Genomic DNA, 12,193 nt, shown 5'->3' on the forward strand with positions numbered 1-12,193 from the left:
CAAGGGAGTCTAAGAATAGGAATTAATAAACGAGTCTATTGCATTATTCATAGCAGTACAATATTTGCTCTGAAAATGAAGTTGTTGCACATAGTGTGTGTGTGTGTGTGTGTGTGTGTGTGTGTGTGTGTAACATGGGAGTGGGATAAATCTCTTACCTCCTTGGAAGAATTTCATTGGATACACAATGGCATGATATCGGTCTATGCTTAGTGAGACCAGGACATAGGTTGAAGCATACAAAAGTACAACCTAGAGCAGAAAGAAAGAAGTGACCATTTATTGGAGGGAAATGGGTCACCACACCATTGGCTCAATTCCATTTTGGTGTTAGGCCTGGGCATGGCACTGAAGCTGCCATGAATGTATGGCTTGGGAGAAAGATGGCAGAGTGGGACCCTGCCCATTCTCAGGGGCTGTTGAGACTGTTGAGCATGGTATCCTTCTCAAGCGTCTCAAGGGGGTAAGGGTTGACAGGACTGTGTTTCATTGATTCCATTCCTATCTCCATGGCCATTTCAAGAAAGTAGTCATGGGGTGTCCCGCCCCATGATGTCCTCCAGGGTTCTATCAACTTGTCCCTGATGATATTTAACATCTATATGAAACCTCTGGGAGCTGTCATTAGAGTGAAGTGTCATCAATATTCAGATAGCACCCAGCTCTATCTCTCTGTCCACACGGATCAGGAGAAGCAGTCGAGGTGTTAGATCAGTGGTTGCTGGTGGTGATGGGTTGGATGTGGGGCAAGAAACTGAAGCTGAATCCTGAAAAAACAAATGTGTTATGGGTTTTGGGTTCTTGTGTCTGGGAGGCGGAGAGGCAGCCTGACCTGAATGAGATTTCACTCCCCTAGAAGGAGCAGGTCTACATCTCCACCGTAACTGAAGGCACAGGTGGACTCAGTGACTGTGTGTGACTGTTTTCAGCTCCATCTAGTTCACCAGCAAGGCCCGGTTGGGACAAAGATGACTTGGCTATTGTGTAACAAAATTGTTACGCAGAATAAACTATTTTTCCTACTTTCATGCAACCACCTTCTTGGAAACAGAGTGATTTCTGCCCACCCCAGCCCCCAGGCAAATTGTTAAGCTAAGGAATAAGTACGTCAAGAAACTCAGAGAGACGTTTATCTATTCTCCTACCTGCAGATAGCGAACAATTCGGCAGACGAGATCAGGGGCCATGAAATCTCCAGTGAAGCGCCAAATTATATCAGTCATTATATTTATAAGGCCTGTAAAACAATCTATTAAAAACACAAAAAGGCACAGTTAGAAAGGAAGGGAAAAAGCAGCTGCTACAATGCCATTATCGTCTTCAATCCTATTCCCACCTGCTGTGATTGTGGAGATCAGTGTGTGGTAGCTGCCCTGGGATAAAATAAGTGCTCAGATTAATAAGTACTTTTCCATACAGCATTCAGAAAAAAGTTTCATAGGCAGTAAAACCTGGCTTGGTTACAGTGGTGAGAGATCCTAAATGACTGGTATAGGAACTCAAGAGAAGCTTGTAAGAGTCATGCGGTCTGAGCTGGCTCAGCTCAGACCTCCACACATGTGTTGAGCTTGTCAGGTAGACTCGGGGAACAACGTCTTGATTACCTAGCCCCTCTCAAGGTGAGCTAAGTCTGGCAGAAGAGTATCTATGGTATTAACCCTTTCATGTTTGTTATATGAGGTTGGTTACCCCAGACTTACAAAGCACCTTCAGATCTGACCACTCTATGAAGCCAAGTTAGAGGTGGACGCGGTGGGGATGTACACCTCTAACACACATACAGCTTCTGTCATAGAATCGAAGATTTGGAAGGGACCCTGAGGATCATCTAGTCCATCCCTCTGCAGTGCAGGAATATGCAGCTGTCCCATACAGGGATTGAACCTGCAACCTTGATATTATCAGCACGATGCTCTAACCAACTGACCTGAGTTACAACACCTGACAGGTCTCCTGAAAACAAGGCTTAGACTCTAAAGTTCAGGAAAAACTTGAGCACCTGGAAACCTTACCTGGGCTTGTAGCTGAGAAACAGTCCTTGTGGCCGTTTCCGTTCCACTTAAAGTTCATTGATTTTCAGTCAGGATCTAATGTTCACCCACTTTTGCCTGTGGCCCCATGCCCTACTGACACGTGTCCCTCAAAAGAAAATACAGCCCTCAGGTTCCATGTCCTAAATCTAGAGTGTCCTCTGGGAATACAAAAGCACACTGGGAGTTTTAAAACAAAGATGCTCTTACACCAGAGGCTGAATTGGAAGAGGATGTTGGGCTACTTTTGGAAAGGGGCTTCATAAACTCTACCATACGCTGTTCATTTCTGGAGCGCAGCTGCGTAAATTGCTGCTCGGACCTCAACTTCTGGACCAAGTTCTGGACACTGCACCAAATCCCTAACGGCTGCTAGGCTCTCCGTGAAACACAGGGATTGTAGGAGATTTAAAACAAGAGTTAAAGAGAGAGTGTGAGCTGTGTGCCACTCTGCAGATTTGGCACAGATAGATAAATTATAGGTGCGATGCTGTTGTGTTTGAATTGTGTTCAATTGATGCCAGAATAGAACTGTCCTCGCTTCTGAGGAAAGAATATGTTCACATCCACACGCAGTTGTTTGGGCCAGCTTTGATTTCTAATCTTTCGTTGCCAAACCAAAGTGTCAAAACTAACAGAAACTGCAGGAGCCACAGTGTTCGTTTTGAAGAATGTAATTGTAATAAGGGACGTCAGCTGAATTCAGTGACCTTTAATATGAAGGATAGTTGGTTAGTTGATTGCTAACCTGTTAGACAAAATGTAGCTGTTTGACGTGTGATGGCGGCGGGGAGCTGTTATTTGCTTTCCGCATTACAAAACATTTCACGTTAATGCCACAAACGTTTTTAGGTGTTTACAACTTTCTTTCAAATAATTTATAAATTTGCTCCAGCTATGTTGTTCCACGTGATGGAAAACTTCAACACAGCCTCTGGAAGAAGGGGTTTGGGGAAGACACGTCAGGAAGGAGCGCAAGTTGCAGGCAGCGTGGCCACCTTAAACCAACACACCTCTCTTGCGAAGCGTGGCCAGGTCTGGGCACACATCTGACCTGCGCCTTTCTTCAAGGCAGGGAAGCAGATCCAACACCCCTCCCCACCTAGTAGAAACAATTAATGATGGGAGGGGTGACTGAGTTTATTCCAGACTACATGGCTTGCAGGGATGGGTTTTATAATATTTATAAAAGTACAACAACAACAATATGCATTATAATCTTTGCTCTAGTATTACAGAGCTGGTGGAGCTAATTTGAGGCTGTGGGTGGCACTGTGGGTTAAATCACAGAGCCTAGGACTTGCCGATCGAAAAGTCGGCGGTTCGAATCCCCGCGGCGGGGTGCGCTCCTGTCGTTCGGTCCCAGCGCCTGCCAACCTAGCAGTTCGAAAGCACTCTCGGGTGCAAGTAGATAAATAGGGACCGCTTACTAGCGGGAAGGTAAACAGCGTTTCCGTGTGCGGCTCTGGCTTGCCAGAGCAGCGATGTCACGCTGGCCACGTGACCCGGAAGTGTCTTCGGACAGCGCTGGCCCCCGGCCTCTTGAGTGAGATGGGCGCACAACCCTAGAGTTTGTCAAGACTGGCCCGTACGGGCAGGGGTACCTTTACCTTTACCTAGGACTTGCCAATCAGATGGTTGGCGGTTCGAATCCCCGCAACGGGGTGAGCTCCTGTTGCTTGGTCCCTGCTCCTGCCCACCTAGCAGTTTGAAAGCACAAAGTGCAAGTAGATAAATAGGTACCACTCCAGCGGGAAGGTAAACTGTGTTTCAGTGTGCTGCTCTGGTTTGCCAGAAATGGCTTAGTCATGCTGGCCACATGTATGCCGGCTCCCTCAGCCAATAAACTGAGATGAGCGCCGCAACCCCAGAGTCGGTCACGACTGGACCTAATGGTCAGGGGTCCCCTTACCTTTACTTTACACACCGTACATTAAAAGCATTATCGCTTCTCCCCTGTAAGAATCCTGGGAACTGTAGATTACCCTTCAACCGCATAGCTACAATTTGTAGCACCCTTTACAAACTGCAATTCCCAGGATTCTTTGGGAGAAATGTGCTTTTAATGCCTGTTTTTCCTGCAGCAGACATGCTCAGCTACCCCTCTGGAAGCTCAATCCCACAGAAAGCTGTGACGGCCACCAACTTGGATGCAGGAAAGGCTATCAATGGCCACTAGGCACGATGGCTATGCTCTACCTCCACAGTCAGTGGCAGTAACGTTTGTGAATAGTAGTTGCTGGAAGATGCAGGAAGGGAATACAGAATGCTCTTGTTTCCACAGGCCTCTGTGAGAACAGGATGCTGGACCAGACAGGCCAATGTTGCCTCATCCAGCAGGCACTTCTTATGTCCTTCCGTGGTTCAAGGGTAGAGATTGTGAGAAGGCATCTTCCAAAGCAATCCCACCCCGCAAATAGCTTTGGAGCCTTCTTGCCTCTAGCCTAGCCCTCACCCCTTTTCCTGTCCCCGCTGGAGTCTTCTTTTGCTTGCCACGCCTGCGGGCTCTCTTCCGGCCAACGGTGCCAATGACAGATCTTAAAACCTTGGGGTTGGTGAGATTCGGTAATCGCCGCACCTTGCGCCTGCTGGACCTCCTGAGTGGAGCGGGTTGTGTCTTGCTCCTCGTGAAGTAGGGTGAAATGTGAGGAGTGTTGCAAGCCGGTGCAGAGGCAGAAGGTCTGGCCGAGATGGTAGAGCACGGCTTCTCTGTCAAGGGCTTCTTCCTAACCCAGTGGAACACCAGTATCATACGCCTTTTAGATGGGTTGGACATGCTGAAGAAGGTGCTGGAGGCCCAAAGACCAGGGTGACTTCAAAGTGGAGGACGCAGCAGGCAGTTCCCTATCAATGGTGCCAAATCCAAGCAAATGTTAACTCCAGTCCTGTTAAATCGATCGAGCAATTATGAACGTTAAGTAAGGGATTAATTCCTCAGGCAGTAGGAAAAGACTTTCTGTGGCTTTTTAATAGATGGGAGCCCCCAACTACTGCCACTGTTGACAGCCTGTTGCCCCTTCACTCTGCTTGAATGGGTTATGTCACAATGGTTCCTTCATCAGGTGTTTGTGAGCATGAAAATGCTGTTGGGAGTTTCAGCAATGAAAGCTCAGGCATAACATACTGTTTGAAAGTCTGAACATTTCCTCTTGGATTTAGAAGGTTTCAATAACGCATTTGGATGGCATGCATATTTGTGGTATGAAAAGGTTAAAGTGCATAAAACATTTAAAAATCATATTGACAGGAAAGCATTGTTTAATGTCTGGATAAGGTATAAAGACCTACTAGAAAATAAAACCCCAAGGTGGTTGTCACCGATGGAAGCGAAGGCTGTGAAAAAGCTCAATATGGAGGCCAAATGGCCGAAGTATTGGGAAATCTTGGAACAAGAGGGAGATAAATTGAAATTGCAGAGTTTTGAAAAGTTAAAAAACAAAGTGCGAGACTGGCTTCATTATTATCAGATAATGGAGGCATATAAATTGGACAAGAAAATTGGCTTCCAGGTGGAAAAATCAAAATTGGAAACAGAATTGTTAGAACCCAAAACTAAGATCTTGTCAAAAATGTATAACTTGCTGCTGAAATGGAATACTCAGGATGAAACAGTAAAATCTGCTATGATTAAATGGGCACAAGATGTTGGACATAACATCATGATGGCTGACTGGGAACAGTTATGGACCACAGGTATGAAGTTTACGGCATGTAATGCCTTAAGAGAGAATATTATGAAAATGATATACAGGTGGTACATGACATCAGTCAAGCTTGCAAAAATCTATCATTTGCCCGATAATAAATGTTGGAAATGTAAAGAAACTGAAGGTACATTCTTTCACCTTTGGTGGACGTGCCCAAGGATTAAGGCTTTTTGGGAGATGATATATAATGAAATGAAAAAGGTATTTAAATATACCTTCCAGAAGAAACCAGAGGCCTTTCTCCTGGGCATGGTTGGCCAATTGGTGTTAAAGAAAGACAGAACTTTCTTTATGTATGCTACAACAGCAGCAAGAATACTCATCGCGAAGTATTGGAAGACACAAGAACTACCCACTCTGGAAGAATGGCAGATGAAGGTGATGGACTACATGGAATTGGCGGAAATGAACGGCAGAATCCGAGACCAGGGAGAAGAGCTGGTGGAAGAAGATTGGAAGAAATTTAAAGACTATCTACAGAAATATTGTAAAATTAATGAATGTTAGAATGATGTTGGATTGAGGTTAAGAGGTAGAATAATGTTATGAAAGAATATGTAAAAATGGAATGTTAACAGGTGGAAAGTTAAAGCAATAATATATTAAGATCATGATTAAGATAAAGGTAAAGAGGGAAAGGATTTGCTGAATAAATAAATTGAATTGGAATACAAAGAGGGGAGGTGTGGGGAGGTCCGAGAAACAAGCAAATGCAAGATATGTCATGAAGGATTGAACTGTTTTTAATTGTTTTTTACTTTTGTATTTTTCTTTTTTTATTTTTCTTTTTGTGAAAATCTCAATAAAATATTATTATATAAAAAAAAAAGCATGCAGAAGGCATCTGGTTCGGTCCCCAGCATCTCCTGGTGGGACTGGGAGCGCTCCCTCTGCGCTTTGGAGGCTTCACGTTGCTATCGCTAAAGCCAAGGAGCCTGAATTCACTCCATAGGATGCACACACATTTCACCTTAATTTTGGAGGGGGAAAAGTGCGTCCTATAGAGTGAAAAATACAGTAAATGCTATTATTTATTTATTTATTTATTGTATATAAGATCCCAAAAGCTCTTTTTTTTTTTTTTTTTTTTTTGCACCCCTACCACATGTGGTACATCATGCCCTCTACCTCCTTACACCTCCAGCATAAGTTTGAGTTAATTCTGTACATTTTGGACAGCTTGCTGGGGGTGATGTACCACCTGTATAACATTTTCATAAAATTTTCTTTTATAGTGAATCAGGCCGTGATTTCAATTCCCTTCTCCATAAATTTCCCCATCCCTTCATTTGTATATTGTAACCGAAATCCTTCGCCCACTTAACCTTTACCGATTTTACCTCTGTAGGAGTTGTATTAAGCCCCATCTCCCCGTACTGTTTTCCCAACCCCAAACTCCCACCCTCTATTCCCACACTGGAGAAAAGAATAAGAAAAGGACTTGTATCGCGCAACCTTTTTACGACTATTAGAGTAAATCCATTACAGAAGCAGGAAGAGGCACTTAGGAATCTGACATAGGATTACACTGATGTCTGGACCTACTTAATGGTTGAAGTTCAAACTATTGCCATAGTAACTCCAGTAAGTAAGTGATATTACTCATAAGGCACATGAGATTGGGCACTGGTGATTATTAAGAAAAAAGGTCAATGGGAACTTGAGTATTAAGTCCGAAAGCACTGGAGTGGATACAATATTGCTCATGTAGGTTGTTTTGATCCATAAGTCATATGGTGTTGTCCTTGTTTCTGTAATCATGCACATTATATATATAATGTCTTTTCCAGGGATTCTTCTCTTCTCATGAGGTGGCCCAAGTATTGGAGCCTCAGCTTCAGGATCTGTCCTTCCAGTGAGAACTCAGGGCTGATTTCCTTCAGAATGGATAGGTTTGATCTTCTTGCAGTCCATGGGACTCTCAAGAGTCTCCTCCAGCACCATAATTCAAAAGCATCAATTCTTCGGCAATCAGCCTTCTTTATGGTCCAGCTCTCACTTCCATACATCACTACCTCTCATAATACTCTAGTGCATTAGGTATGAGCAGTACACATTATGATATGGGCATGGAAGGAGTGTGCCTCCCCCATCAGTGATGGCACAACTGCCAACAGAGACTTCCCTGCCTATTGTAGGGCCTGAGGTGGCTGGTGTTGGGAGAGACAGTCTGTAAGAGCTTGCAGTAGCTCTCAATGAAGTTGAGATCCACATCTGTGCTGGATCTTAAATCTACCGGTGGTCCATCATGGAAACAGGAAGAGACTAAGAGCAGCCCCGTCAAATTTTCTGTCTCATAGCAACTTGATGTTCTCACAGAGAACTCTTGTCTCCACACACCTGGCTGCTTCTCCATGCTCTGTCCCTTTCCCTCAGCTTCCTACATGCTTCTGGTCAGGAGGAAATGATACTAATTCTCCCCACCCCCACCCCCACAAAAAAAGACCAAGGAAAAAATAAAAAGTGTTATAAAATCCAGGCATGTCAGGATTCAGGAAAGCGCTAAAATGCTACAAACTTTCGCTTTGTGTAATGCTAAACCATTTCCGGCTAGTAAAGCAAAGGTGGCGCTGGGGGTTAAACCATAGAGCCTAGGACTTGCTGATCAGAAGGTCGGCGGTTTGAATCCCCGCGATGGGATGAGCTCCCGTTGCTCGGTCCCTGCTCCTGCCAACCTAGCAGTTCAAAAGCACGTCAAAGTGCAAGTAGATAAATAGGCACCACTCCAGTGGGAAGGTAAATGGTGTTTCCGTGCACTGCTCTGGTTCGCCAGAAGTGGCTTAGTCATGCTGGCCACATGACCCGGAAGCTGTATGCCAGCTCCTTCGGCCAATAAAGTGAGATGAGCGCCACAACCCCAGAGTCGTCATGACTGGACCTAATGGTCAGGGGTCCCTTTACCCTTTACCTTTAAAGCAAAGCAAATCTCCATGCTTTTACTTCTATCTCAGATGGAGGTTGAAAGGGGAAAACAGAATGCAATACTTCACTGGGGAAATCTTTCAAAGAGGGCCGTAAGGAAGGCCCATCTCTGCTCTGGGACCTTGCTGTCAGACATGCACAGAGTATTAGCTCAGAACACATTTGTGTTTTTGTAGTGACTACATGTTCTTGTATAATATTATTTTTTTTAAAAAAAGAACCTGTAATGGTTCTAGGGGTTGCTCGTGCGTAAGTTGCCGCCACTCCTGGCTAGGTTACCTGGTTAAACCCTTTCTGTCTGGACAGCCTCAAGTTCCGTGGCTGCCTCAGTCGCTGGCAGAATCCGTCCATGGGCGTTTCTTGAACCTTTTCCAGCATAAAAGCTGTTTGACGCCCAGTCTTCTCCTACTCTCCCTGCGTGGAAATCTTCTGCGCAGGGAGTGTGTGGGCAGCGGAGTACCCGTACTCTCTCCGCTGGTGTCTGGCGAGGAGTCCTGGAGCCACCTCTCCGATTTCCCCATCTGCCCCCCTTCTCCACTGGTGTTACGCTGATTTCCTTCCCCAGCGGATTGGCTGCCTCTCTCCCTACTGGGACCCTCTCCGGCATCCCTCTGGAGCCTTCTCTCCGCCTCCCGCTCCGATGGCAGTTCCCTGACAGAACCCCACCTTTCACATGGAATTATCTCTGACACAAGTCAAGTGCCACCAGCACTCTTATTTAACCATCTTTCCATTTCCTCCTCTGGAGAGCCACATAAATCATTTCTGCAGTTCTTAGTAGCCTTAAGTTTGATCGTTTCCCATATCCTACAGGCCTTTCTGAGCAAAATGCCTCCCACAAATCTTGTAGTATATCAAGATCTTTCCCTGTCTCCTCCATAGCTTGAAGCAATTGGCAATGAAATGAAACTCATCTCTCTTCAGGAGGAACACCCTGACAGGGAAATGTTTATGAAGTCTAACTTTCATTGAACTTGTCTTCTGACATCTTGGAAACCAGCACTTGAAATAATGTGACTGGTTAACATTTTATACTGGAACAGTGACAGCCTACATGAGCAGTGCTGTAATACACCAACATGCGCAAGGTTGAAAAGTTCTATCCTTACAGTCTGGCACCCATGTGCCACTCAGGGAAGCTTACAACAATTAAAAATCAAGTATAATATGATGCAAATATATTAAAATACAAAAAGGTTAAATTAAAATACAAAAATTGCACCACATTAAAATCCATTTCAAAGCATCAATAGCAGAGAATGCAAGTTAGAAAAGAACATGAAAGCCCACCAAAATAAAAATATGTTGGCAAACAAGAGACAAATCGGAAGGAGCCACCCATGCTTTAGGGGGCAATATTGATGAGGACACTGAAAGGGCCTTGTCACTTGTCATCAACATGCCTCCACCCTAGATGGGCATGAGTATCACAACGACTGGTAGATTCTTATCTGCTGCAGCCTTCACAGCTGTTATAACATACCGCTTGTTTTGCCGTTGGGGACTTCTTGGATCATTCTATATCTAGCTCCTCCCCTTTGACCTTACCGCCTTGGGTGACCCTGCTGGGAGTACAAGACTCCCAACGGCTTCACTCACAAGGGTCATAGGAACATGCAAGCCCACTCATCACATCAAGGTGATGATCCAGCGAGTGGGCCCAGTCCAATGAGGGAGCTATGACTAAATGCCAAATCATGGCTTTGATGCCTTGCTGGGTTGAGAGCCATGCATGCATATTATTTACTTATTTAAATTTATGTGTCAACTTTGCAAGAAGCCTCTGGGCGACTTGCAATTAAAAGAGGGAAGAAAATCACAAATGCAAAATGTTACAATACGTAAGTTAGACATAAAGACAGCAACCAACAGCAAAATCCTGCTTTGGGCACATATCTGAAGGAGACACGGGATCCCCATTCAGAAAATTGCAAACCCAACAGACAATATCAAATCAACAGCTGAGAAAATATATTTAAATCCAAAGCACTAAAATGTTGATATTGCTACAAAGCCTGGAGAGAAAAAAGAAGTCTTCCTCTGGTACCAAAAGGATTGTAAAAGGGGCACTGGGATAGGTTCCCTGGAGACAACATTCCAGAGGCAGGGGGCCACCACTGAGAAGACACTTGTTGTCATTCTCCAAATTTCAGCCCATGGGGGAACTCAAAGGAGTACCTCCAGAAATAATAGGAATAAATGTTTCTTTGGGTCCTAGAGTTCCAAACTGCGTAAGGCAGGCATCCCCAAACTCAGCCCTCCAGATGTTTTGGGACTACAACTCCCATTATCCCTAGCTAACAGGACCAGTGGTCAGGGATGATGGGAACTGTAGTCCCAAAATATCTGGAGGGCCAAGTTTTGGGGTGCCTGGCTTAAGGCTTTATACCAGCACCATGAATTGATGCACATAAGATGCAGATGTAGATTTTTTTAAAAGAACTAACTGATCCTCTCAACCTGTAATGAAAAGAGATGCGCTGTAGCTCATAATACCATAACGCTAATTCTGCATAACTGCAAAAGATGGTCCTGTTTGAAATCTGAAAGTTGAACAAGTCTCAGAAATATTTACATCTACCCTTGCCCTCTTCTGACTAACAGAAACCCAAAAATATCCACAATTCAAATAGCTATTCCTATATTAGCGTTTGCTAATGTAGTAGATGGATAATTCTGTCAAGGCTGTCTCTCCATTACTTTTTCATTTTGTGTGTGCCTTTTAGATTTTAAAGCTGAGGTCAGGGACTGGTACTCTTTAAATTGATATGTAAACCACTCAGGGAGCCTTTTTCACTCAACAGGGGGTAAACATTTTTTTAAAATAAAATGAAACCTCTTGTCTAGTAGATAAAAGAGGACTTCAAAAAGCAACTTTTGCTTCAAGGTTTGTGATGCATATTAATCTAGACCAAAGAGAAATTGACCAGCATGGATGAATTATTCACGAGGTATCAATATTTTGTATCAAATTTAGGAACCAAGAGATGAAATAAAGTGGAATTCATTTAAGTTTTATTGATGTCCACACTCTCCACAGCGAAAAGCTGTACGAGTTTAAATGTTTGCTGAAACAATAACTGTTGTACAACACGGAAAGGAAGGGTCTTGGGTTTTGACTGCAAGCCCTAACAACGTGCTAATTCAGAAGAAACACCACACAGTTTGAGTTTAAGAACACAAAAAGAGCCTGTTAGATCGGGTTAATAGATCAAGTCATTGATAGGCTTGTCTTCCTTAAATTTGTCTAGTCCTCTTTTGAATCCATCCAAGTTGGTGGCCATTACTGTCTCATGTATGTATGGAAGTGAAAGCTGGACCATAAACAAGGCTGATCGCCGAAGAATTGATGCTTTTGAATTCTGGTGCTGGAGGAGACTCTTGAGAGTCTCATGGACTGCAAGAAGATCAAACCTCTCCATTCTGAAGGAAATCAGCCCTGAGTGCTCACTGGAAGCACAGATCCTGAAGCTGAGGCTCCAAGACTTTGGCCACCTCATGAGAAGAGAAGACTCCCTGGAAAAGACCCTGATG

At 44.3% G+C, this 12,193-nt stretch overlaps 1 protein-coding gene and 1 long non-coding RNA gene across 4 annotated transcripts in view; one reads left to right on the top strand and one right to left on the bottom strand.

Annotated features, from left to right (window-relative positions):
• Window positions 1–12,193, bottom strand: part of NPSR1 (neuropeptide S receptor 1) — a 68,042-nt gene that overhangs the window by 18,613 nt on the left and 37,236 nt on the right. Inside the window, exons 1-4 of one of the 3 annotated variants that reach the window (XM_083407106.1) lie at window positions 3,647–3,808; window positions 2,013–3,323; window positions 1,146–1,249; window positions 159–252 (exon numbers count right to left, since the gene is read on the bottom strand). In XM_083407106.1, the coding sequence (XP_083263232.1) occupies window positions 159–252; window positions 1,146–1,249; window positions 2,013–2,070 (256 nt within the window). In that variant the 5' untranslated portion in view covers window positions 2,071–3,323; window positions 3,647–3,808. Of the gene's footprint in view, window positions 1–158; window positions 253–1,145; window positions 1,250–2,012; window positions 3,809–12,193 lie in introns of those variants that run through there. The other 2 variants (XM_083407105.1, XM_083407104.1) reach the window with 2 other exon arrangements.
• LOC310661329 overlaps window positions 5,412–12,193 on the top strand; it is a 128,240-nt gene continuing 121,458 nt past the window's right edge. The window contains exons 1-2 of the long non-coding RNA XR_014503907.1: window positions 5,412–5,837; window positions 6,174–6,269. This is a non-coding gene — a long non-coding RNA (uncharacterized lncRNA). The remainder of the gene's footprint in view (window positions 5,838–6,173; window positions 6,270–12,193) is intronic.

The sequence above is a fragment of the Podarcis tiliguerta genome, assembly GCF_965153285.1.
Source record: "Podarcis tiliguerta genome assembly, chromosome: 12".
In the NCBI taxonomy this organism is placed as follows: domain Eukaryota; kingdom Metazoa; phylum Chordata; class Lepidosauria; order Squamata; family Lacertidae; genus Podarcis; species Podarcis tiliguerta.